This window comes from Bidens hawaiensis, unplaced genomic scaffold (genome assembly GCF_021521415.1).
Source record: "Bidens hawaiensis isolate Kalapana, Puna unplaced genomic scaffold, B.hawaiensis_p1.1 tig00000142_1, whole genome shotgun sequence".
In the NCBI taxonomy this organism is placed as follows: domain Eukaryota; kingdom Viridiplantae; phylum Streptophyta; class Magnoliopsida; order Asterales; family Asteraceae; genus Bidens; species Bidens hawaiensis.
The window spans coordinates 7184601-7212345 of NW_027491019.1; the positions used below are offsets into that span (position 1 = coordinate 7184601).

Sequence of the window (27745 nt, forward strand, 5' to 3'; positions counted from 1 at the left end):
CGCATAACTTCTAGGTCATGTTCAAAGTAAGCCGAGCTGCCTTATTTAATTTTAAGATCAAGTCATATAAAGCCCTACCAATCATTAAATAATATTGTTAAATGAAATAACGAGAAAATAAAACTACATATTTGACACCTTTTACTTTTTAGTTTTTTTTAGCCTTTGGTTGATTGTAGAAATTAGAGGCTGACAATCGTCGACCGAGTTGAAGTAACTAACTCAGTTACGAAACTCAGCGAGTTGAGTTGAGTTGAGTTGAGTTGAGCTGAGCTGAGCTGAGCTGAGCTGGTACGCAGCCAGCCATCAATCCTCCTCCTTATCGAAACCAGTGAGTCGCATCACAACCCTCTCTCTCTCTCTACAAACCCCAGAGAGAAAAGAAACACAGAGCTGAATAATATTATTATTATTAATCCCCAATCGAAAACCCTAATTCATTCATGTCTCATCACACAGTCGTCTTCCAAACACCTCAAATCACACCAATAAACACTCACCTCATACCTAACGTCAAAACCTTATCATCATTATCATCTCCCATCAATCCTGCCCGGAAGCTTCCCTCGCCCTGCCGGAAGCTATTGGTGCTCAGGAACTCCTCGGCGGTTGTTGACGGAGATGCCGTCGCCGGACTCGAACGCTGTTTCCGGATGGAGTCTCCGGCTCATGGACCGGTGATGAAAGGACAGTACGGCGCCTTTGGTGCGGTCACTTTGGAGAAATCGAAACTGGATATGACGCAGAAGCAGACCAAATCCACTCCTGAGGTTGCTATTATTATTATTATTATTAATTATTTAGGATTTGTTGTCATTTGATCCCTAATTATCAATATACAGGATTAGATTATTCATGTAATTTGCATAGTTTTCATTAATTTAATTGTTCACATGGATATTCATATTGTTTCTACTAGTGAATTTGTTACAAATGAATATAGAATTCAGTAAGAAACCATCATATGAACGAATTTTACATCAATTGCATGTTTTGCTACATAATCACTAGGAGCCAAGCTCAGTTTGTTTCGAGCTTTATTTCTAAAGCTTGGGCTCAACTCGTCTACTATTACTTACCTATTTTACTTATATTTATCATAGTTGTAGGAAAGAGGGGTGTAGGAAAGAGTAAAGATAGGGAGCGTATATTTAACGAGGGGTGTAGGAAAGAGTAAAGATAGGGAGCGTATATTGCGTTTGGCTTCTTGGAATGTAGGAACATTAAATGGTAAGTTGCTAGAATTGGTAGATGTGCTTAAAAGACGTAGGGTTCAGATAGCATGCCTCCAGGAGACTAAGTGGAAAGGACATAGAGGGGCTGAGTGTAATGGGTATAAGTTGTGGTATTCGGGGTGTGATGGAGCTAGGAATGGAGTGGGGTTTCTAGTGGCTAAGGAAATACACACTAGTGTGGTGGAGGTGATAAGACATAATGACAGGATTATGGTGTTGAAATTAGTACTAGGAGAGGAAGTAGTGGCAGTAGTCTCCGCCTACGCGCCTCATGTAGGCCTAGGGGATCAGGAAAAGAGAGAATTTTGGGATTGCCTAGACGCAGTGGTAGGGGGCATACCTAGGGGGGAGAGGATTTGCATAGGAGGTGATTTTAATGGACACATTGGTAAGGCTAACGATGGTTTTCAAGCCGTACATGGGGGTTTCGGTTTTGGTGATAGGAATGAGACCGGAACAGATCTTCTAGAGTTTGCGGTGACACATGACCTAGGTATTATAAATTCTTATTTTAGGAAACAAGATTCTCATTTAATCACTTTTAGCAGTGGCGGACGCGACACGCAAATTGACTACCTTTTGATGAGGCAAGGAGACCGACGTTGGTGGAAGGACTGCAAAGTCATACCTGGGGAGGCAGTTGTGACTCAACATCGACTACTAGTGACAGATATAGCCTTCAGAAATAAGCTGACTGTTCGAGAGAAAAAAGGTACACCGAGAATTCGATGGGGAAATTTGAAGGACGAAAATCTCCTACTGTTTAAGGATAAACTCATACTGCATACGCGGGCTCGACTAAATGGGGACTCAACTCATATATGGGAAGCTATGGAGACAAAGATCATCCAAGTAGCAAAGGAGACTCTCGGGGTCACAACAGGAAAGACAAGTGGGCATAAGGAGTCTTGGTGGTGGAATGACGCAGTCCAAGACAAGATAAGGGACAAACAAGGATGTTTTAGGGAGCTGATGAGGTGCACGAACGAGGAGGAGCGAGTGGAATTGAGGGACAACTACAAAACGGCCAAGATAGAGGCGAAGAAGGCAGTGGCGGAAGCAAAGAAGGCGGCCTTTAAACGGATGTATGAAAGTCTAGAAACAAAAGAGGGGGAACATGCTATGTTTAAGATTGCCAAAGCCAGGGAGCGTAGAAGGCAAGATCTAGGACCGGTGAAGTTCATAAAGGATACAGATGGGCATGTACTGGTCAAGGAGCAGGACATCAAGCTAAGATGGCAAACCTACTTCCACAATCTTTTTAACAATGGGAGAGCTTACCAAGAAGAACATGACAACACAAACTTTCAACGATAACAATCGAATAACTGCTACTGCCGACGGATCACACGAAAAGAGGTGAAGGATGCACTTAGGAGGATGGGAAGGTCTAAGGCGGTTGGCCCAGACAACATACCCATCGAGGTGTGGAAGTGTCTGGGGGAGGAAGGAGTCATGTGGTTAACTACTCTGTTCAATAGTATTCTCAAATCAGGTAAGATGCCAGACCAGTGGAGGAGCAGCGTTGTAGTTCCTATCTATAAGAACAAAGGAGACGCCCAATGTTGTGGTAACTACCGAGGAATCAAACTACTAAGTCATACTATGAAGCTATGGGAAAGAGTGATTGAGGGTAGACTTAGACGAGAAACTCAGGTTACGGTCAACCAATTTGGCTTCATGCCGGGGCGTTCCACCACAGAGGCAATACACCTTATAAGAAGATTAATGGAAAAGTATAGGGTGAAGAAGCGTGATCTACATATGGTGTTTATTGACCTAGAAAAGGCCTACGACAGTGTGCCACGACAGGTGCTCTGGGAGTGCTTGGAGGGTAGAAGAGTGCCCAGGAAATACATAGAGATAATTATAGATATGTATACCAGGAGTGAAACAAGTGTCCGTGCGCCAGTGGGGGATACTGATTTCTTTCCTGTAGAGGTAGGTCTTCACCAGGGGTCAGCGTTGAGCCCGTTTCTTTTTGCAGTAGTCTTGGATGAGTTGTCAAAGTCGATTCAGGGGACTCTCCCGTGGTGCATGATGTTCGCAGACGATATTGTGTTACTTGCTGAGAAAAAACAAGATCTAAACATGAGGCTTGAGGAGTGGCGAACAACCTTAGAGACAAAAGGTTTAAAGATTAGCCGATCTAAGACGGAGTACCTCCACTGTGATTTTGGTGGGATAAACGACAATGAAGACGCACAGATCACAATTGAAGGGCAGGTGGTCCCGCAGGTAACGAAGTTCAAGTATTTAGGATCATTTGTACAGAGCGATGGGGAATTAGACAGTGATGTGACCCACCGAGTTCAGGTAGGATGGTGTAGATGGAAAGCAGCCACAGGTATATTGTGCGACAAGAGTTTCCCGACTAAACTAAAGGGAAAATTCTATAGGGTGGCAGTTAGACCTGCAATGCTATATGGAACAGATTGTTGGGCCATCAAGAAGGCACAAGTGCGGAAGATGGAGGTAGCAGAAATGAGAATGCTATGTTGGATGTGTGAGCACACAAGGCTAGACCGAATAAGAAACGTTGTGTTTCGCGAGAGATTAGGGGTGGCGAACATAGCAGACAAGATAAGAGAGTGGAGATTGAGATGGTTTGGACATGTAAAGAGAAGACAGACGACGAATCCTGTTAGATCCGTAGAAAACATTATTATAGAGGGGAGGAGGGGTAGAGGACGACCGAAATTGACTTGGGATGAGAGGATTAGGCATGATTTGATAGACCTAAACCTCTCCGAGGACATGGTTGAGGATAGGAATTCGTGGAGAAGTATAATTAAAGTTAAGGATTTTTAAAGAGAATTGAATACCTTAGGGCTTAGACTTAACTTATTTAGGTCACATACCATAATGGTATTTCCTTTACATATATTATTATTATTATTATTATTATAATTATTATTAGCTTTTATATAGCTGTTAAACTGTGATCTTATTATTAATATTAATATTATTATAATTAGTAGTAGTGTTTATATAACTGTTAAACTTTGATTTCCTTTATTTTGCTTCATACACATGTACTAAGAGCCGAGGGTCTCTCTGGAAGCCACCTCTTTATTCCTTTGGATAGAGGTACGGTGTGCCTACATCCCACCCTCCCCAGACCCTACTTATAGCTTTGCTGTCGGTGGGATTTTACTGGGCATGATTGATTGATTGATTGATTATCATAGTTGTCAATAGCGAAAACCTACCTATACACTACTTAACGATAGCGATGCGCTATTTGATGTTTAGCGATAAGGTTTAAGAAAGTTTTACATTAAACCACTCCACCAAAATAGCGATTATAATAATTAATAAATACCACCAAAATAGCTATTAAAGTTTAAAAAAACGCAGATGGTCGCTATTTTCACGATATTATGTCATTATAGATCAGTTAGTGCTAGCCTGCTGCTATGTTATACGCTATAGCGGGCGCTATTGACAACTATGATATTTATATGTAATTTTTTTGTATACTTTAATTTTAATTTTTATATATAACATAATATAAATTGTTTGTTATTTTCATCATAAGATTTCATATATTAATAATTATTATAAAAATATATATTAAATAACAATTATACGAATACTAGGCTCGTTTATGATACACCTTTGTTTTTTTTACAGCTGGCAATCGGAGGTGGTGGTGGCAATATCGGGAAGAGCATAAACTTTGGTGGCGGTGATGGTGGTGATGATGATGGTGATGACGATGATTACTTTGATGAATTTGATGATGGTGATGAAGGGGATGATGGTGGACTCTTCAGGAAGCGGATTATTTTCCCAGAGGTTGTTGGTCAAATATTTTGCTTTTTAAGTGAAGAAACACTAACCGGACCCCGGGCAGATTACTGGTAACCTGGGGGTTGGATAGCTGTTTCCCACGAGGGGTTAGACCCTTGGAAGATGGTTCTTCTGATAACCTGCAAAACAGACACCGTGAGCTCGTCACTGGGAAGGGGGGGGGGGTTCCTCCTTGTGACCACCCTCCGGCGTGAGAATCAGACTAGATTGCTCTTTAAATATAAAAGTATATTAAGAGATTGCTAGAGCAGATATCAGGTATAATATGATGATAATGTAGTAAGATATGTTGTATATGGATGATCATACCATTTGGGGTATTTATAGCCGAAGGTAGGTTTCCAAGGAGGTATGGCCGGCTGCAACAGTGTTCCTGTTCATCAACAGTAGCCTACGCACGTGCCCTGCTGGTAGTTGGTGGGTAGGCAGCGGCTGATAGCGACCAGGCCTGCTGTATACTATTCCCTTTCCACCAACTGCCGGCTACGCACGTGGTATGACAGTAGTTGGTGAGTAGGCAGCGGCTTAATAGTGATACAGTACAGGAGCATGCTGCTCGCCATACTGTATCAGTGAGCTGTCGTATCCCTGATCAGATCTTTCGCCCATACCTCGTCAGGTACAGTGAAAGGTCCTTCAGTATAGACTGGCTTATTTGGGTGGGAGTATTCCCCCTCCCGCCTCTGTGCGGGATTGCTCCCGGCTTTGCTCATTCCTTCAGGTGACACTGAAGGATCGAGAGCTAAGTACCTAGTGCGTGTAGCCATGCTGCGCGGGTGGCCTTCCCTCATGGCTTGTATCCGAGGCTGCGGGAACAGGCGGAGTCCTTCACCATGGGAGGCATTTCCTGCGGGACCAGCTTGCATACTGCGCGTAAGGACGTCACTTCTCTGAGCATGGTTGGTCCTGCGGATCCAGTTGGTCTCTGCGCAGACGTCCCTGTTTAAGGTGAGTCCTGCGGGTCCAACTGGGCTCTGCTGGGACCTACCTCTTCAAGTCCCCCCAGTCCAATGTTCTTCTCATGCGTGTTTAATAAAGTGAGGTGAACTTTTGGACTTAAGCAAAGGGTTTTGAAAAGGGTTTTGTAAGGTTTTCCATGGGAAGTCCTTGTCACTTGCAGAAATGCCCGAGTTTCCTGCTTGGTCTTTGGGTATGATGCGGGTAGGTCTGTAACCTCCTCGCAAGTCAGGAGCATTGAGTCCCAGTTGTGTGGATTCTCCATGAGGTTTTGGTAGTTTTGAACATAGTGATCAATTATGTTAAAACCACCAATTCCATCCTGGAGCTTCAAACAACGTAGTTCTCAACGTTCCCGCTATGCGGGGATGTTATTTCCGTTTCCGCAAGCATTGCCCAGAAGATCCTTCCTGGTTTCAATTCCCAGCGGAGCGCTAGGTATGTGAAGGGTTTTGCCTTAACACTGTACCAGCGCTCGTCTTACGGTTATTTTACTTCCAAGGTATTCCTAGCGTCAATTCCCTGCAGGTGCTAGGTACGTGAAGGGTTTTGCTTTTACACTGTATCCGCGCCTGTCTTATAGTTACTTGGTTGCCGAGGAATATTTGGCTTCAATTCCCTGCGGGTGCTAGGTATGTGAAGGGTTTTGCCTTTACACTGTACCCGCATCCGTCTAACGGTTACTTGTTTGCCAAGGTTTACTTGGCTTCAATTCCCTGCGGGTGCTAGGTATGTGAAGGGTTTTGCCTTTACACTGTACCCGCATCCGTCTAACGGTTACTTGTTCGCCAAGGTTTACTTGGCTTCAATTCCCTGCGGGTGCTAGGTATGTGAAGGGTTTTGCCTTTACACTGTACCCGCATCCGTCTAACGGTTACTTGTTTGCCAAGGGGTAAGGGGTATTTTCCCGCTTACTTTTTAATATTTTTAAATTTTGAATTTTGAAATTCGAAGAGTTGGTGGAAAGATAAGAACAGTCCAAACCTCTGAAACGTCGTGCGACGGTTTCTTCTGACTGTGTCAGGACGTGCAGGAAGTTATGGTGACGTGACAGAACATGGTCATTCCAGACGCTTTTCCTGGCGCGTGGGCACGATTTTTCGGGCGCGTGGCCGCGAAATTACTGGCACGCGTCCTGTCAACAGCTGTTGCCAGCCTGCTTTTTGCCACGTGTCATAGTTTCATTGCACCTTCGATTTCTCTCTCCTCCGCATTAAATTCACCGCATTAATTGCGATTAGTATATAAAGGGGGAGAGGCCCCTTTGTAATCCACACTTTCACCTCTCTTCTTCTTCTTAGTGATTTCCGGCAAATACTTCCCTTTTTCAGGCAAGCATTTTCCCGAAATCACTTCTTTCTGCAAAAATGTCTTCTCATGATGCTGAAGCTGTAGCCGACGATAGGAGTACTGCTGGCGAGTGCCAGTGTGCTCTACCTCTGGATCAGTACCAGTACATAGTCAGGAAGTTCATGCTCGAGTCTCTCGAGCCTGAGTTTCCTGAATCCCACCAGACTGTGTACGATGCCCCCAGTGGCAAGATCGGGGTATATGCTGCATTCTTTGTTTATGGGAACCTTAGGTTTCCATTGACAAAGTTTATGTATCGTGTCCTGGAGAGGCACGGTGTGCACCTGACCGAGGTGCATCCGATGGCGATTGCCAAGGTCCGGCACTTCGAGTGGGTGTGCCGGATTCTGGGTATTGAGCCCTACGTGGACCGCCTGATGACCTTCTATACTTGGAGGTGCGTCCAGGGGTGATACACCCTAACAACCCGTATTAAGGGTTTGAAGATCTGCGTGACCGAGCGCAGTCTCCGATCGTGGAAGCGGGAGTTCTTCTACATCTCTGCCCGCGCCATCCCCATTGCTATGAAGTTCAAGAAGGGTCAAGCGCTTCCGAGCCTTCACGCTTCCAGCTACCAGGAGGCGGAATGGTTCGCGAAGATATCCCGGGTCCAATCTCCGGTTTACCGGTTTGCGGAGTCCGGGATGGTGCTGCTGGGGATGAGCCGGGTATGGAAGGATGCGTCCCGGTTTCCCATCCTTCTTGAATATGGTTTGAACTCTATTCCTTATGGTATGTCTTGTCTTTCTTGCTGATATTAGTTAATTTTCTAACTGTTTCTTTTTCTTTCAGAGGGGAATAATTTGGAGTCGCTCCTGTTCCCGCGGGAAGCTGACAGTCCTGTGCGGGTGGGCACTCGTGCTCTGGATGACAATGAGTTGCCCATCCTGGAGCAAACGGCGGATAGGTTTGTGGAGGTCTATCCGCCAGGCCAAGAGATCCTGAGCCACCGGCGGCCAGGTAAGGAGATATTCTATCCTGAACCCCTCAATGCTGTACCCGTTGCTGAAAATCCTTACGTCCTGTCTTCTGAGGAATCCGCAGATGGTCCTCCCCTTGTGCGGAAGAAGAAGACTGCTGCCGGCGTGAAGGGGAAGGAGAAGGCCACAGCTGATCCAGTGGTTCTATCTGACACGGCGTCAGATAGTGAAGAGGTGGCGGGGAAGCCCGGTGGTGAGAAGACCACTGCTCCGGAGGCTACGACCGTTACCTCCGGAGAACCAACGAAGACGACGGTGACCGGTACCAAGAGGCCGGCTCCATCGGGTTCCTCCCCGCCCGTCCGTACGTTCAGGGTCAAGAAAACCCGTAAGTATAATCATAATGCCTTTGTAGATTTGTCACTTCTTAATTTTCTTTTAACACTTTCTTCTTTGTGCAGGCGTGGATGTTGACGCAATCCTGGGTGAAACGCAGGGGAGTACTTCCTCGCCAATGATGGTAGGCTCGGTCAGCCTTCCTGAGGCGTCGACCCAGTCGCCTGCGCCTGCATCCGCTGGTCCAGTTGGTCGTTCCGTCGAGCCAACTGTTCCGGCCGAGATGACGTCACCGCCGGCCGTGAGTGCGATTTTTACAGCATCCTTCACGGAACCGGCGGTTACTGCTGCTTTTAAGGAGGCGGCGACCGCGGCGGAGACAACGACGGCGACCACGGCGGCTGCCACCATGCCCGCGCCACCGGCACCAATGGCCGGACCATCAGGTACGCGCAGGGCTTCACGCCGATCTTTGCCACCTTCCCGTCTGCCTGACCTGTTGGATGGATTTCCTTTAGGTTCAGGTGATGGGTTTGGCGGCTATCGGCCTGTCATTGACCCTACAGGTGCGTAGGGTTCCTTTCTTTTTCCCTTAATGTTTTTCATCATCTTTTCCTTACTGCTTTTGTTTCTTTTGCAGTGTCGGATTCCAATGAAGTGTATGTTCCTCGATGGAACATACGCCGAGGAACAACCCTTCGCACACCCGTGGAGTGCGTGGACTGGGCTCGCCACGCTGCTCCTCCGGGCGCGTTGGGGGAAGCCATGGTTAGCTACCAGGAGGGTAGGCTAACTAATGAGCTTCGGGTTCTCCAGGCCCGGATGCAGCCGCGCGTCGAGCTGCTTTGTCGTGAAAACGACAAGTTGAAAGCAGCTCACGCCAAGGACATATCTGAGGCGCGTGCTCTTCGGGAGGAGAACCAACAGCTGGCGGCAGCTGCCGCCGACAAGGAGAAGGCCTTCAAGGCCCTCGAGGTTGAAGTTCAGGCGCGACTCGAGGCCCGCTCCAAGGCTGCCCAAGCTGTGAATGAACAGCTTCGGTTGGCCAGGGAGACTGCGCGAAACGCAACCGAGAGGGCTGCCAAGGCTGAAGCCGTTGCTGAGCCTTTGCGTGTGGAGAATGAGGAGCTCAAGGCCAAATTAGAGGCTCTCCAACGCGCTCATGATGCCTTGGCAATGGAAGATGCCAAGAAACTCCAGGAAATCCTGGACCAAAGGGGGGTGCTTGACCAGACCCAGCGGAAGCTTAAGGGCGTCGAAGAGGCTGCCGCTAAGGAAGTTTTACTTGCCAACCTTAACAAGAGCGAAGCCGAACGCGCCCATACCGAAGCTCAAGCTGCCCTCCGATGGCTTCTTCGAGAAGCGTTGCCTCAGGTATGTTTAGATTTATCTTCACGCATTTCTTTTGTAAGAAAAGGTTCTAATACTTGTGTTTTCTTTGTAGGTTGTGCGTCGGGTCTTTTCAGAGACCTCTTACGATGATGCTATGACCGCAGCCCTCAACGCTTCTCATGATGATGGGGAAAAGGCCGGCTTCATGCTTGGTCTAGGGTTTGTTGAGAAAGGCGTCCCGCCTTCCAACTTCCCTTTGTTCAATGTGGATACTGAAGCCATTTATGACCAAGCATTGAACCAATACGCCGCCTCCCCGCATCCAGTGGTGGAGAAGGTGGACGAAGTAGCTGCTGCTGATGATGGGTTAGCTGTCCTCAAAGCGTTCCTCGAACCACCCCGTTCTTCTGACGGAGCGGGTCCAAGTGGAAGCGGCCCTGAGGCTTGATCCTGAAGATCCCTTCCCATTGCTAAGACTTGTATAGTTTTTTATTTTTTCTTTTAGGCGGGTAGTTACCCGGCCATTCTTGTAATATACTCCTGAAATATTAATCTTTTTGCGTATAAGATTGTTATTTCCTTCTTTGGATTCCTTGCTTTATAAACTTATGACTTGCATACTTAGTTTAAATTAGCAATTTTCCAAGTGTTTAGAATAAGAACCTTTGAACGTGGTTGATAGTGGGTTAAAGTTTCGCTTCCTCCTTCGTGATTGTGCGGGCAGAACCGTCACTTGCACTTGGTAGGATGGCTAAACTTTTAACTTTTATCTAACCTGCGTGTAGGTTTTTCTTACTTTTTGAGGATAAGTTAACCTTTGAACGTGGTTGATAATAGGTGTGAAGTTTTGCTTCCTCTTTCGTGATTGTGCGGGTAGAACCGTCACTTGCACTTAGTAGGATGGCAAAACCTTACCCATACCTGACCTGCGTGTAGGTTCTTCTTACCTTTTGAGGATAAGTTAACCTTTGAACGTGGTTGATAATAGGTGTGAAGTTTTGCTTCCTCTTTCGTGATTGTGCGGGTAGAACCGTCACTTGCACTTAGTAGGATGGCAAAACCTTACCCATACCTGACCTGCGTGTAGGTTTTTCTTACCTTTTGAGGATAAGTTAACCTTTGAACGTGGTTGATAATAGGTGTGAAGTTTTGCTTCCTCTTTCGTGATTGTGCGGGTAGAACCGTCACTTGCACTTAGTAGGATGGCAAAACCTTACCCATACCTGACCTGCGTGTAGGTTTTTCTTACCTTTTTAAGAATTTTGTTTTGAACCGTTCGACGCGCGGTTGTCGATAGGTTAGTGTTCATTTTCCTTTCATGATTCATGCGGATAGACCGGCACTTTCATTTAATGGAATAATTGAACTCTTCTCCTTCAACTGACCTGCGTGAAGGTTTGCCACGTTATTGGGTTCGTGCGGGTAAGACCGCCTTCCCACGCAACGACTTCACGTAATGTGAATGCCGTCACCAGTGTTGGATAGTTTTAACCGTTCGACGCGCGGTTGTTGATAGGTTTTTATTCAGTTTCGTTAATGATTCATGCGGATAGACCGGCACTTTCATTTTTGGGTGCTGAACTTTTTCCCCTTCAACTGACCTGCGTGAAGGTTTGTCACGTTATTGGGTTCGTGCGGGTAGGACCGCCTTCCCATGCAATGACTTCACGTAATTATGCGGTGAAAACCGGCATATTAGTGTCCAGAAAAGTATAAATGTAAAATCATCAGCTTCGATATTCTTAAAAGAGAATCATTTCCATTAGAAGTGGCTCTTGGCCATTTCTTTACAAATTGGAATTGATTTACATGCAAACTGTGTAAATGAGCTCCCTTGTTGGGATGGGAGTGCCATCGAGCCGATACGCACCTGGTTCGGGATCTCGTTCTTTACGCAGCATGTAGTCTCGATTTTGAAGCTGGAATTGATTCGTGTTTTCCCCAGCTGGGGTTCTATACGCACCCGCCTGCTCAGCCTTTATTACGCCACGAGGTGCGCGAGCGTCCCATCTCTGACAAATGCTTCGACCATATCTTTTACATCTATGCATTCTTCAGTGTTGTGGCCCTTTGTCTTGTGAAAGTCACAGTATTTGCTCCGATCTGCATCGTGACGATGTCGGATTATTGGCGGTTTTGGCCATGGGAGCCCTTCAGTGGCGAATATCTCAGTGACGCTTTTGGTGAGTGGCGTCCATCTGGAGTTCCGGTGCGACTGTACATTATCCCTTCCGCCCAACCGATTTTGCAAGCCGGATGAGGTGTCAAAGTTTACCCTTGACTGCCAGATGCCTAGCTTTCGTTTTTTATTTAATCGGGCGGTGAGGACGTTGTCTTCTCTCGTCCTCTGGGTGTAAAGGTTTGTGCTCTGTGGGAGATCTCTACCCAGTTGCTTCTCTGTTTCCGCATAGCGTTTTGCTGCTGTCATGATGCCATCCCATGTGGATGGCATGCCATCTTTACCCGTTAGGGTGCGGATGAGCTCTGGGTCATGTGCGCCCTGGATGAAGGCAGCGCGAACAAGATCTTCACTGATATTGCACAAACTTAGCTTCTTTGAGTTGAAGCGAGTGATGAAGTTTGGCAGAGATTCGTCTTCCTCTCGTATGCATTTGAGGATTGTCCATTGCTCCTCGGTATACTTCCGTTGCTGGCTGAAGTGTTGGCTAAACTTTTGTTGGAAGTCTGCCCAGTCGTAGATGTGGTTGACCGGTAGACGATCGAACCATGCTCTAGCAGCCCCAACCAGCGTCATTTGGAACATGTAACACCACGTGGGTTCCGTCCAATTGCTGACGGTTGCCCCTGCTATGAACCTGTTCAAATGATCGTCTGGATCAGATATACCGTCATATGTGCCTATGTTGGGCATTTGTTTGGCACTCTTTGGGGCGATTGCTTCAGCAATGTCCCTTGCAAATTTGGACGTTCCTGCATTTGCAACGTTTGGTCTGAACGTTTTAGAGAAGTCTCGTGGACTTCCACCTGTGCTTTTTGGTTTGAAGGCTTGTCCAAAATGCCTTTTCGGTTGGGATTCCGTTTCCTTATGCTTCCCTTTTGCCCTATGGCGAGGGTTCGCGTCGGAGTCGGATTCCTCCGAGTCATCCTCCCAGTATTCGAATTCGTCGGCCTGTTGCACGGAACGCAAGCGTTCGTCCAACTCAGCCTGGAATTCCTTTTGTCGTGCCTCCGCCCATGCCTTAACTTCATCGAGAGTTTGGCGGGGGAGTCTTCGTTTCTCAACCTGGGTATCAGTGGATCCCAGTAGGCGATCATTTACTGCACTTGCCCCAGCTTTGGTAAGTGGGGTAGTGTTCGTAAAATTTACTTCACTTGCCCCGGCTTCGGTAGCCGGGGTAGTGTTCGTAAAAACTGTGTTACCAGTATTCCCCCTAGTAGCAGGAGTTATGGTTACCGGAATTTCTCTAACCATCTTTGTAGAAGTTTGAAAAAACTGGAGAAAAATAAAGTTCTAGCTTTTCCCACGGATGGCGCCAATGAAGAAACACTAACCGGACCCCGGGCAGATTACTGGTAACCTGGGGGTTGGATAGCTGTTTCCCACGAGGGGTTAGACCCTTGGAAGATGGTTCTTCTGATAACCTGCAAAACAGACACCGTGAGCTCGTCACTGGGAAGGGGGGGGGGGGGTTCCTCCTTGTGACCACCCTCCGGCGTGAGAATCAGACTAGATTGCTCTTTAAATATAAAAGTATATTAAGAGATTGCTAGAGCAGATATCAGGTATAATATGATGATAATGTAGTAAGATATGTTGTATATGGATGATCATACCATTTGGGGTATTTATAGCCGAAGGTAGGTTTCCAAGGAGGTATGGCCGGCTGCAACAGTGTTCCTGTTCATCAACAGTAGCCTACGCACGTGCCCTGCTGGTAGTTGGTGGGTAGGCAGCGGCTGATAGCGACCAGGCCTGCTGTATACTATTCCCTTTCCACCAACTGCCGGCTACGCACGTGGTATGACAGTAGTTGGTGAGTAGGCAGCGGCTTAATAGTGATACAGTACAGGAGCATGCTGCTCGCCATACTGTATCAGTGAGCTGTCGTATCCCTGATCAGATCTTTCGCCCATACCTCGTCAGGTACAGTGAAAGGTCCTTCGGTATAGACTGGCTTATTTGGGCGGGAGTATTCCCCCTCCCGCCTCTGTGCGGGATTGCTCCCGGCTTTGCTCATTCCTTCAGGTGACACTGAAGGATCGAGAGCTAAGTACCTAGTGCGTGTAGCCATGCTGCGCGGGTGGCCTTCCCTCATGGCTTGTATCCGAGGCTGCGGGAACAGGCGGAGTCCTTCACCATGGGAGGCATTTCCTGCGGGACCAGCTTGCATACTGCGCGTAAGGACGTCACTTCTCTGAGCATGGTTGGTCCTGTGGATCCAGTTGGTCTCTGCGCAGACGTCCCTGTTTAAGGTGAGTCCTGCGGGTCCAACTGGGCTCTGCTGGGACCTACCTCTTCATTAAGTTATATTCCATAGATGGTGAATATTAATGTTTCTTTATGTACATTTTGGCAGTTATTTGATCGGAAGTTTCTCGAGGCTATATTGAACGAGTGGCAAAAGACAATGATGGATTTGCCGTCAGGACTCCGCCAAGCGTATGAAATGGTAAATAATTTTCTTAATTAGTATTTATTAGATGTGGGAAAAGTTTATAATAATATTAAAAATGTAATGGTGATTAGGGACTGGTTAGCTCAGCTCAACTGGTAAAATATATAGCAATGAATGCAAGGCCAACAACTGCACGGTTCATATCATGTGCACTTCCTCAAGGGTTGTCTAGGGGATTCATTGGCAGGAATTCTATAAAAGATAATAGTCTAATATTGTTATAATCTACTTAACATTTGTGTTACTCCATATGCCTATAAACATGAACCGATACATTCTGTTTAATCTTTGAATTTATTTAACCAGGATGGTAGCAGATCCTGCATTTTTATACCGGTTTCTCTTAGAGCAGGCTGCTACAATCGGTTCCTCGGTTTTGTGGGAGGTTAAAAACCGTAAAGAAAGGTACTTTATTATATAACTATTAATGAATTGGATTCTTTATCTCATAATTTAATTTGTTTATTATTAATTTTTTGTTAATGTTATATAGGATAAAAGAGGAATGGGATCTTGCTCTGATTAATGTGCTGACTGTAACAGCATGCAATGCGGTTGTTGTTTGGTCTCTTGCTCCCTGCCGTTCGTATGGAAATACTTTCCGGTTTGATTTGCAAAACACGTTACAAAAGCTGCCAAATAATGTGTTTGAAAAAAGCTACCCGATGAGGGAATTTGACATGCAAAAGAGAATACAGTCGTTTTTTTATAAAGCCGTAGAGTTGTGTATGGTGGGGTTAACTGCGGGGGCTGCACAAGGGGCCTTGACAAACCTTGTTGCCCGGAAAAAAGAGGGCAGGTATGCAGTGAATCACTTATTCTTTCTTTTGTGCAACACGGGTAGGGTGTAGTTGAGCCTAGCTGAAGAAAAACTAAGTGACCCCGGGCAGATTACGGATAATCTGGGGGTTAAATAGATGTTTCCCACGAGGGTTAGGTCCGGCAAAGATGGTTATTCTTCTGATGACCTGCAAAACAGACACCGTGAGCTCGTCACTGAGAAGAGGGGGGGTACCTCCTTGTGACCACCCTCCGGCGTGAGAATCAGACTAGATTGCTCTGAATATAAGTGTATATTAAGAGAAATAGCTAGAGCAGATATGTGAGTATGAGATAGTCCTACCGTTCCAAGGTGTTGGAGTATGAGATAGTCCTACCGTGACGGTATATGGTCATTCCAGACGCTTTTTCAGGCGCGTGGGCGCGAGTTTTCGGGCGCGTGGGCGCGAATTTTACTGCACGCGTCCTTTCAACAGCTGTTGCCAGCTTGCTCTTTCCACGTGTCATAGTTTCATTGCACCTGCGCTTTCTCTCTCCTCCGCATTAAATTCATCGCATTCATTGCGATGAGTATATAAAGGGGGAGAGGGTGCATCTTAATCCACACCTTCACTTCACTCTTCTTCTAAACGATTTCCGGCGAATACTCTAACTTTTCCGTCGAGCATTCTCCTGAAATCGTTCTTTACATCCAAAACATGTCTTCCATTCATGATCCTGAGGCTACTGCCGAGGAGTCTGAGGTGTACACCGAGAACCCAATGTCCGCGTCTGATAAGGACGATAAGAGTACTGCTGGCTAGTGCCAGTGTGCTCTTACCGTCGACCTGTACCAGTACATCATCAAGAAGTTCATGCTCGAGCCTTTCGAGCCTGAGTTTCCTGAGCCTCACCAGACGGTGTACGATGCCCCCAAGGGCAAGATAGGGGTTTATGCCTCATTCTTCATATATGGGAATCTCAGATTCCCATTAACGAAGTTCGTATACCGTGTTCTGGAAAGACACGGTGTACATTTGACGGAGGTGCACCCGATGGCGATCGCTAAGGTTCACCACTTTGAATGGGTGTGCCATATTCTGGGCGTTGAGCCCCGCGTCGACCGCCTGATAACCTTCTACTCCTGGAGGTGCATCCAGGGCTGGTATACCTTGGTCACTCGGATCAAGGGTTTGAAGATCTGCGCTACCGAGCGCAGTCTTCGGTCTTGGAAGCGGGAGTTTTTCTACATCTCCGCTCGCGTCGTTCCCATTGCGATGACGTTCAAGAACGGGAGGGCGCTCCCTAGCCTTCACGCCTCCAATTACCAAGAGGCGGAATGGTTCACCAAGATCTCCCAGATCCAGACTCCGGTTTACCGCTTTGCGGAGTCTGGGATGGTGATGCTCGGTATGAGCCGGGTGTGGAAAGATGCTGGGGCAGAGGCGCCACAGATTCCCATCGTCCTCGAATACGGTTTGAACTCTATCCTTTACGATATGCTTCATATTATTTGCTAATTTAGGGTTTTTGTTCTAACCATTTCTTTCTTTTTATTTTCAGAGGGAAACAACTTGCAGTCTCTTTTGCAGCCGCGGGGGAGCGGTGGTCCCGCTCGGTTGGGTACTCGTGATCTTGACGAGAACGAGTTGCCCATCCTGGAGCAAACGGCGGATCGGTTTGTGGAGGTCTACCCGCCGGGCCACGAGATTCTGAGCGCCACGCGGCCAGGTAAGGGACTCTTTAACCCTCGCCCTCTCAAAGCTCAAACCTCTGCTGGAATTCCTCTAATTTTGTCATCTTCTGATGAGGAATCCGCAGATGGTCCTTTCTTCGTGAGGAAGAAGAAGGCTACTGGCGCGAAGGGCAAGGCGAAGGTTACCTCCGCCCTCGACCTAGGAAATCAGTCTGACTCCGAGACTGAAAGCGAGGAGGCGGCGGGGAACCCTGGGGGTGGTGAGACCAATGTTCCGGAGGTTGAGACAGCTGTCACCTCCGGGCAGCCCAGTACGACGACGATGACCGACATGAAGAGGCCGGCTCCATCGGGTTCGTCCCCGCCTGTCAGAACCTTCAAGCTCAAGAAAACTCGTAAGTATAAATTATATTCAGCTTAACTGCATATCTTTCCGCCATCATACTTATATATCGTCTTCGTGCAGGCGTGGATGCAACCGCATTCCCGAGTGGAGTGGGAAGGAGCGTCTCTGGACCCATGACGGTAGGTTTGGTCAACCTACCCGAGGCGGTGACCCAGGCGGTTGCGCTTGTTTGCAGCATTGATTCAGTTGCTCATCCCGTTGAGGCAACTGTTCCAACTGTAACATCATCCCCGCCGGCTGTCAGTGCCATCTTCACGGAATCCTTTACTGAGCCGGCGGTGGTTTATCCTGCGGGTTCTTCCGCAGCTACGGCCACGGTTGTGAGTTCACCTCCAGTGAGTTCACCTCCGTTGGTTTCTACCGCAGGGGCCTCTACAATGCCTCCTCCAGCGCCGGAGACTACGGCCGATCCCTCAGGTACGTTCAGGGTTGGGGCTTCTAGCCAATCTTTGCCTCCTTCCCATCTCACTGACCTCTTGGATGGATATCCCTTAGGTTCGGGTGATGGGTTTGGCGGCTACCGGCCTGTTGTCGACCCTACAGGTGCGTATGGTTATTTTGGCTTATTATTATTATTTTTTTATCATCTTTTCCTAACTGTTTTTTGTTTTTACAGTTTCGGATTCCAATGAGGTGTATGTTCCACGGTGGAACATCCGCCGGGGAACAACCCTTCGAACAGCTGTGGACTGCGTCGAGTGGGCGCGTCACGCAGCCCCAAGTGGTGCGTTGGGGGAAGCCATGTCTAGCTACCAGGAGGGTAGGCTGACGAATGAGCTTCGGATTCTCCTTGCCCGGATGCAGCCACGCGTCGAGTTGCTTTGTCGTGAAAACGACAAGTTAAAGACGGCGCGTAGCCAGGAAGTGGCTCAGGCGCGGGTTATCCGGGAGGAGAACAGGAGACTTGTCGCCATTGTTGCGGATAAGGAAAAGGCCTTCAAGGCCTCGAGGTTGAAGTTCAGGCCCGGCTCGAGGCCCGTTCCAAGGCTACCCAAGCTGTTAACGAACAGCTTAGGTTGGCTAAGGAAACTGCGCGGAACGCGACCGAGAGGGCCACCAAAGCTGAAGCCATTGCTGAGCCTCTGCGCGTCGAGAATCAGGAGCTTAAAGCCAAACTAGAGAGGCTCCAGCAGGCTCATGATGCCTTGGCCATGGAAGACGCCAAGAAGCTCCAAGAGATCTTGGACCAGAGGGGTATGCTTGACCACACTGAGCGTAAGCTGAAGGGCGTTGAAGAGGCTGCAGCTAAAGAAGTGTTGCTTGCCAACCTTAACCAAAATGAAGCCGAACGCGCCCGTGACCAAGCTCAAGTTGCCCTCCAGGAAGCTCTGATCACCAAGGAATGGCTTCTACGAGAAGCGTTGTCGCAGGTATGCGTAGCTTCATAATATCTTTACGCTTTTCTTTATACTAAGAAAAGTTTTTGATACATATTTTTTGTAGGTTGTGCATCGGGTCGTCACAAACACATCCTATGACGATGCCATGAGCGCAGCCCTCAACGCTTCCCATGATGATGGGGAAAAGGCTGGTTTCCTGCTTGGTGTGGGGTTTGTTGAGAAGGGCATCCCGCCTTCCAACTTCCCTCTTTATGACGTGGACACTGAAGCTGCTTACGACCAAGCAGTGAACCAGTATGCTGCCTTCCCGCATCCGGTGATGGAGAAGGTGAACGAAATTGCTGCTGCTGATGATGGGCTAACTATTCTCAAGACTTTCCTTGAACCGCCACAGCCAACTGATGGTGCGGGTTCAAGTGGGTTTGGAGGGAGTGGTCCTGAAGTTTGAACCTTTAGATCCCTTCCCACTGTTAGAATAGATTTATATTTTTGCATGCGGGTATGTGCCCAGCAATTCTTGTAATATTTGAATTTTGATGGAATATATATTATTTGTTAATGCCTTGCCTTGTAAACCTTATATGTTTTGTTTTACGCATATTTTGGTTTAACTTAGCAATTTCTTGATTACTTTGGATAAGTTAACTTCTCAACGTGGCAGATAATAGGTTAAAGTTTTTCTTCCTCTTTCGTGATTGTGCGGGTAAGACCGTCACTTTCACTTAGGTGGCTAAATCTTACCTATATCTGACCTGCGTGAAGGTTTTCCTTATCTTTTCCTTAGAAATTTTCTAAGTGTTTTAAATAAGTTAACCTTTCGACGCGCGGTTGTCAATAGATTGATGTTCAGTTTTCTCTATCATGATTGTGCGGGTAGGACCGTCACTTTCATTTAGTGGGATGACCAAACTTCACTTATAACTTACCTGCGTGAAGGTTTTCCTCATCTTTTTCTTAGAAATTTTTGCCGTTTTTTGTGTTTATGCGGGTTTTGCCGCCTTCCACACGCAACGACTTACTTCTTTTCACACTTATTTATGCGGTGAATACCGGCATATCAGTGTGGAAAGTTCATAAGTATAAAGGTAAGGCTATCAACACAATGTGATAAAGGAGAATCATTTCCATTAGAAGTGGCTCTAGGCCTTTTCTTTACAAGTTTGGAATTGATCTACAAGTAACATTTGCGTAATTGAGCTCCATTCCATGTTCTTGGGATGGGGGTGCCATCGAGCCTTTCGAGCCGGTATGCGCCTTTTCCCAAAACTTCTTTGATAATGTATGGCCCTTCCCAGACCGGGGCCAGCTTTCCTGGGCGTTCTTGGTTCGAAGCCTCGTTGTTACGCAGTATGTAGTCTCCGACATTGAAGTTGCAGAGTTTTACCCGCGTGTTGTAGTACTTTTGCATTTGTCGCTTGTAGTTCTCTTCACGCGCTGCGGCTAAGTCTCTGCGTTCTTCGGTTAGCATAAGGTTTAACCGTCTTTCCGCATCATTGTCTTCTGGCTGAATCAAGACCCTTGGAGAGGGTAAACCAATTTCGACCGGGACCATGGCTTTAGTGCCATAAGTGAGGCTGAACGGGGTTTCTCCCGTACTGGCCTTTTTCAGCGTTCTGTTTGCCCAAAGGACGTGTGGAACTTCGTCTACCCAGCCGGATCTGTGTTCCAAGAGTCTTTTCTTTATGCCGTCGACGATGCTCTTATTTGCTCTTTCCACCTCACCATTACCCTGCGGGTGCGCCACTGAGGTAAAGGTGTGGGTGATTTGAAGTTCTTCCAGCCACTTTTGTAGCTTCTTGTCAGCAAAGTTGGTGCCGTTATCGCTCAACAAATTCTGTGGAAGTCCAAAACGACAAATAATAAATTCCCAAATAAATTTTTTTATATGTTTTGCGGTTGTTTGGGCTAAAGGTTTTGCTTCTATCCACTTGGTGAAGTAGTCGATGGCTACCACTAGAAACTGAACGTTCCCTGCTGCTGTGGGAAATGGACCTGTCACATCGATGGCCCACTTCTGAAATGGCCATGAAGAGGTGACTGGAACAAGTTCATTCTTCGGGCGATGCGTGTTGGGTGCGTAGAGTTGGCAAGACCTACACTTTCTGATGTATGCCAGCGCATCCGTATGCATCCCCGGCCAAAAGTATCCCGCGTTGTTTAGCTTAGCTACAACAGCGCGTGGACCTGCGTGTACTCCACAGATGCCCTCGTGCACTTCCCTTAAGAGGTAGCCAGCATCTTGGATGTCCACGTATCTTAGGAGTGGGCCAAGAAAGTTACGTCTGTAAAGGATGTCATCGATGAGTTGATAGTTCAGTGCTTTACAGCGTATTTTTCTTGCCTGTGTTTTTGACTCTGGTAGTATACCCGCCTCAAGGTAATTTATTATTGGTGTCATCCACGTTTCTGTGCCGGTTTGGATGACACAGATTTCCTTGTGCGGGATTGATGGTGCTCCAAGGAGTTCAATGCGGATGTCCTTTCCCAAGTGGGTGAAGGCTAACGATGCAAGCTTGCTTAACGCATCCGCAGATTTGTTTTCGCTATGCTTGACGTGTATGACTTTACAATCGTTAAAATCACGCATAAGGGTTTTTGCTTGTACGAGGTATAGGGCCATTGTGTCGTTCACGGCCGTGTACGTCCCGTTTATTTGGTTGGCTACTAAAATGGAATCCACGTGGGCTTCCAAGTTTTTCACTCCCATCTTACGCGCAATTCTCAGCCCGGCCAAGAATGCTTCATACTCCGCTTCGTTATTCGTACTTGGAAAATCCAGTCGAATAGCGTAAGTGTATTCTTGGCCTGCTGGGTTGGTTAGTTTCAACCCTGCGCCTGAACCCTCGTTGTTGGTTGCTCCATCAGTGTAGAGTCGCCAGACATCATCGATGTCTTGTGCTGGAGAGGGTTGAGCCTCCTCCTGGCACTCTTTCTCCCGCGAAGCGGGGACTTCTGCAATAAAGTCGGCCAAGACCTGGCCTTTTATGGCTAGTCTTGGCTTGTAGTTTATCGCTTATTCCCCCAACTCAATTGCCCATTTGGCTAGGCGTCCCGACAACTCGGGTTTGCCTAGAACGTTTGCAAGTTTGAAGTTGGTGAGAATGGTGATTGGGTGACCTTGGAAATATCGTCTTAGCCTGCGTGAAGCCTGTACAAGTGCTAAGACTAATTTTTCCAGGGTAGAGTACCGGGTTTCCACGTCTGTTAGGACACGGATAACATAGTAGATTGGCATCTGGATGCCTTTCCGCTCTACTAGCAGGACTGCCCCGGTTGCTCTTTCTGTGGCGGAAAGGTATAGGATTAATTCCTCCCCTGCTTCTGGTGCTGTGAGCGTTGGGAGTTCGATCAAGCGTGACCGAATTTCCTGAAAAGCTGCTTCCGCTTCTGGTGTCCAGCGGAAGTGCGTTTTCTTTAAACAGTTTCTCAATGTTGACACGAATGGGAACGACCTATCCGCATGGTTTGCCAAAAAGCGGTTAAGTGCGACTAGTCGTCCATTCAGTGTCTGAGCTTGCTTGATGGTAGTAGGTGATTCCATTTTGATAATGGCTTCGACCTTTTCAGGGTTCGCTATGAAGCCATCTTTAGTAACAATGACTCCTAAGAACTTCCCTTCTTCCATCCCAAAGGAACACTTGCTCGGATTGAGCTTCATGTTTATCTTTCTGAGCGTGTTGAAAGTTTCTTCGATGTCTTTCAACATCGCTTCTGGCTCAGGGCTTTTGATGACCAAGTCATCCATGTAGACTTCCAAGTTCCTCCCAATTTGGGCATGAAACTCTTTGTCCATCAGGCGTTGGTATGTGGACCCGGCATTCTTAAGTCCGAATGGCATCATTTGATAACAAAATGTGCCAGCGGGCGTCCGAAATGCGGTTTTGTCCTGATCGTCAGCGGCCATGTGGATTTGATGGTACCCCTTATACGCATCAAGGAAGCATTTAAGGCGAAAAGGTGCTAACGAATCTACCTTAAGGTCAATTTCGGGTAACGGATAACAATCTTTGGGGCATGCTTTGTTTAAGTCTTTGAAATCTATGCACATGCGCCATTGTTTGTTAGATTTCGGTACCATGATGGGATTTGCAACCTATGTTTGATATCTGCTAACGCGTACGATGCCCGCGTCAAGGAGTTCCTTGACTTGGGTTCTACACGCGTTAGCTTGTTCCGCCCCCATTACTCTGCGCTTTTGTACGACTGGCGTAAAAACCGGGTCACACTTGAGCTTATGCTCTGCCTTACTTCGAGGTACACCAGTCATGTCAGCTGGTGTCCACGCGAAGATGTCAGTGTTTTTCTGTAGTAAGCGTTTGAGTAAGGTGCGCGTAGGATCGGTGATTGTTGGGCCAATGGTAACAGCCTGGTTGGGGTATTTGCCATTGAAGGCCCATTCTTCTGGTTCGGTGATGGTTGGTTTAGCCATCTTTGGTTTGGGTTCAGATGAGACAGATGCGATGCATACCTGGGCAATTCCGGTGATCATCGCTACACCCTCAGCTGTTGGCCATCCCATCATGCCATGGACTGAAGATACCACGGCATTGAATCTTGCCATCCCGTCTCTCCCGAAGAGAATGTCGTATGTGTGGTGTGGCTTCCTCATTACGACAAAGTCCACGTCTTCTGTGCGGGAGTGTTTCCCGTCTGTGAGAATGACGGGGAAAGATAGGATACCCAGGGGGGTGTTTGTGCTGCCGTCGAACCCTTCCATCGAGGCGTAGACCGTTTCCAGGCGTTCATTGTATTCGTCGTCTAGCTTGTCGAAGAACTGCCTGTACATAACCGTTGACGAGGCGCCGTTGTCAGCAAGAGTGCGGGAAGTGATGTAGTGCCCCAGTTGGCTTTTGATGACGATAGGGCCTTCTTTGCTGGGTCCTCCTGGCACTCGCGGGAAGCGCACCTCAGCTTCCTTCCACGCGCATGGTTATGTCGTTTGTCTTTTTCTTCCTCGGACGTTACTATGAACCATGTGGATGCTGATGTCAACGGGCTTTCGTCCGTTGCCTTTGTATCGGTTATCATTCCTCCCTCCATTCTTGATTGATGCCACAAGGTGTGTAAGTCTTCCATCCTTGACGAATGTTTCAACAATATCCTTCAAGGATGTACACTCCTCAGTGGTGTGACCCTTTGTCCCGTGGAAGTTACAGGATTTGCTCTGATCCGCGTTATGTCGCTGCCGGATCATTGGAGCTTTTGGCCATGGGAGTTTTTCGGTGGCAAATATCTCCGTGACGCTTTTGGTGAGTGGCGTCCACCGGGGTTTTCGGCTTGATGGGTGCGTGTTATCCCTTCCGCCTACTAGAGGGCGAGAGCTGGATGAGGTGTCAAAGTTTACCCTTGACTGCCAAATACCTAGCTTCCTCTTTTTGTTGTGCCGGGCGGTCCGGACATTGTTTTCTCTAGTCCTCTGCGTGTAGAGGTTTGTGTTCTGGGGAAGATCTCTACCCAGTTGCTTTTCCGTTTCCGCGAAACGTTTAGCTGCTGTCATGATGGCATCCCATGTGGATGGCATGCCGTCTTTACCCGTCAACGTGCGGATAAGCTCTGGGTATTCGGCGCCCTGGATGAAAGCGGCGCGAACAAGATCTTCGCTTATGGTGCCCAGACTCAGCTTCTTCGAGTTGAAGCGAGTGATGAAGTCTAGTAAAGATTCATCCTCCTCTCTAACGCAGTTGAGGATCGTCCACTGCTTTTCAGCATATTTCCTCTGTTGACTGAAGTGCTGGCTGAACTTGTGTTGGAAATCCGCCCAATCATAGATGTGGTGGACCGGTAAACGATCGAACCACGCCCTGGCCGCCCCAACCAGCGTCATCTGGAACATATAACACCACGTGGGTTCCGTCCAGTTGCTGACGGTTGCCCCCGCTATGAATCTGTTTAAGTGATCGTCTGGGTCGGATATACCATCATAAGTGCCGATGTTGGACATCTGTTTGGCACTCTTCGGGGCGATTGCTTCCGCAATGTCCCTTGCAAACTTGGACGTTCCCGCATTTGCAACAGTTGGTCTAAAGGTTTTGGAGAAGTCACGTGGGTTTCCCCCCGCGTTCCTTGGTTTGAAGGTTTCTCCAAAATTCCTTCTTGGTTGGAAGTCCGTTTCCTTACGCTTCCCTTTCGTCCTATGACGAGGGTTTGCGTCACTGTCGGACTCCTCCCAATCATCGTCCAAGTATTCGCACTCATTGCTCATGTTGAGCTGTTGTCGACTGCTTCCGAATTCGTCAGCCTGTTGGAGTGAACGTAAGCGTTCATCCAACTCAGCTTGGAATTCCTTCTGACGTGCTTCCGCCCACGCTTTAACTTGATCAAGTGTTTGGCGGGGGAGCCTCGTCTGTTGTCTCTCCAACTGGGTATCGGTGAATCCCAGTGAAGGATTGTTTACTGCACTTGCCCCGGCTTGGGTAGCCGGGGTAGTGTTCGTAAAAAATGTGTATTCGCCGGTGTTCCCCCCAGTAGCTGGGGTTGTGGTTACCGGAGTTTCTTGGTCACTCGCTGGCCTTGGCACCGGAGTAACCTTAACCATCTTTCCAGAGGTTTTGAAAAAAAGTGAAGAAGAATTAGTTCTAGCTTCTATGCACGGATGGCGCCAATGAAGAAACACTAAGTGACCCCGGGCAGATTACGGATAATCTGGGGGTTAAATAGATGTTTCCCACGAGGGTTAGGTCCGGCAAAGATGGTTATTCTTCTGATGACCTGCAAAACAGACACCGTGAGCTCGTCACTGAGAAGGGGGGGGGGGTACCTCCTTGTGACCACCCTCCGGCGTGAGAATCAGACTAGATTGCTCTGAATATAAGTGTATATTAAGAGAAATAGCTAGAGCAGATATGTGAGTATGAGATAGTCCTACAGTTCCAAGGTGTTGGAGTATTTATAGCCGAAGGTAGGTTTCCAAGCAGGTACAGCCAGCTGTATACTATTCCTTCTCTACCAACTGTGAGCTACGCACGTGCCATGCTGGTGGTTGGTGGGTAGGCAGCGGCTGATAGTGACATGGCCGGCTGTGTACTATTCCTTTTCCACCAACTGCAGGCTATGTACGTGCCACAACAAGGGTTGGTGAGTAGGCAGCGGCTGATAGTGACATTTTGTACTAGAGCGTGCTCCTCCTCGTACTATTGTCGGTGAGCTGTCACCCTGTGATTGGTTCATGGGCTGCTTTGGTCAGATCTTGTCTATTTTGTCCATACCTTGGCAGGTATAGTACAAAAGATCTTCCAGAAGCGTACGGACTGGCTCATTTGGGCGGGAGTATTCCCGCCTTGCTCATTCCTTCTTCAGGTGACTACTGAATTATTGAGAGTTAGTGCCTTGTGCGTGTAGCCTTGCTATTAGTGCGGGTAGCCTTCCCTGATGGCTTGTATCCGCAGCTGCGGGAACAGGCGGGGTACTTCACCATTGGGAGGCTTTTCCTGCGGGAACAGCTGGCGTACTGCGCGTAAGGTCTTCATCTCTCTGAGCGTGGTGGGTCCTGCGGAACCAGTTGGTCTTTGCGCAGACGTCCCTCTTCAAGGTGAATCTTGCGGGTCCAACTGGGCCCTGCTGGGACCTACCTCTTCACTAGCCAAGCTCGACTCATTTAACTTACAGAGTCAAGCTCAAGCTGGGCTCGTTTCGAGCTCTTTTTGTAAAGCTCGAGAAAGACTCCTTAGTTTTTTTTTCAAGCTTGAGCACGGCTAGCACTTGGCTCGTTAATTAATTAATTTATATACATAGTTATTTTATATACATTTTAATTATAAACTTTTTATATAACATAATATGTATGTATTATTTAGGTAATGTTATTAAATTTTATGTATATTATCAGGAATTAAACAATTAGCATGATGTATATTAAAAGTTGCATTAGTTCAATGATCATGTATTTCTTTGAACAAAATGACTTAAGAGCTTTTTGTCACTATAACTACACTTTGGGCCGGTTGAACTTGTTTGACCGGATTATATTTAGCTAATTTTCATACAAATTGACTTGAGTTGACCTTTTTGTAAGAAAATGGGTCAAATTGGTCACCTCTAATACACAGGATTGCTTGAATTTGTGCCCATGGTTTTTACTTTAATTGTATATTCTAACTTTTTTTCTTTATAAAACCGGTTGATCAGATTATCTGTGACAATTCCATCTGTGAGTACTAATGCACTCGGGTATGGAGCATTTCTTGGAATTTACGCCAATTTACGTTATCAGCTTCTGTGCGGATTTGATAGAGCAGTGGTGACTCAGTTTGATGTTATTGGAGTGGGATTGGCTTTCAGCACAGCCTTGAGGTATACTATTGTATTTATATTTGTATTTATATTATACTAAGATCATCTATATTTATATAAACATATGTTTATACACAGAATTCTTAATGCACAACTTGGAGAGACATCAAGGTTAGCGTGGCTTGGGGTAGAGGTGGACCCGTTAGCTCATTCAGATGACTTACTGAAACAAGCATACAACCGATCATCTGAACCCGCCAACAACACTTCTCCAAAATGGTTCATATCCAAGAACCCTGTAACTTCAGGTCTCGGGCTCCTAGGGTTTAAACAGGACCAAAGTCAAACCGCCACAGATGGAGGATCAGCGCCACCACCCAAGGCCCGCAGAAAGAGAATCGTGAGGAAAAAGGTGACAAGCTGAGTGCACGGTCTGGTTGAGTCGACTCAGTTGAATGGGATACTGGTGGGTGACTAGTGTAATGATTCTGGTGGCAATGGGAAACCTTATGTTGACGAAAGAATCGACTGAATACTGGGAATGTTTATGATAGAAAGTAAGTGTGGAATTTTGTTAAGGGTCGGTTGGGTTGAGATTTTTCATTTAGTAACTATGAGTTTTGAAGAAATAAAAGATTGTTGGTTTATGGTAGGAAAGCAACTTTGTTTTGAATTTATGATTGTGTGGTGGATCTGCTGAATACTGTTTTTGATGATAGTTAATTCATCAAA

The 27745-nt window shown here is 47.2% G+C and overlaps 1 protein-coding gene across 1 annotated transcript; it reads left to right on the forward strand.

Moving 5' to 3' along the window:
• The first annotated feature begins 289 nt into the window (after positions 1 to 289).
• On the forward strand, positions 290 to 27719 carry LOC143583098 (protein RETICULATA-RELATED 1, chloroplastic-like). The gene is made up of 8 exons (XM_077065523.1): positions 290 to 770; positions 4872 to 5036; positions 14485 to 14577; positions 14655 to 14767; positions 14887 to 14988; positions 15077 to 15382; positions 26909 to 27073; positions 27152 to 27719. The coding sequence occupies exons 1-8, from the start codon at positions 444 to 446 to the stop codon at positions 27435 to 27437; spliced, it is 1557 nt and encodes a 518-aa protein (XP_076921638.1). The 5' UTR covers positions 290 to 443; the 3' UTR covers positions 27438 to 27719.
• The last annotated feature ends 26 nt before the right edge of the window (positions 27720 to 27745 follow it).

Coding starts and splice junctions, on each gene's coding strand:
- LOC143583098 (XM_077065523.1), top strand. CDS start 444: ATGTCTCATCACACAGTCGTCTTCCAAACACCTCAAATCACACCAATA. Junction 771..4,871: donor AGACCAAATCCACTCCTGAG/GTTGCTATTATT, acceptor TTTTTTTTACAG/CTGGCAATCGGAGGTGGTGG. Junction 27,074..27,151: donor GCTTTCAGCACAGCCTTGAG/GTATACTATTGT, acceptor GTTTATACACAG/AATTCTTAATGCACAACTTG.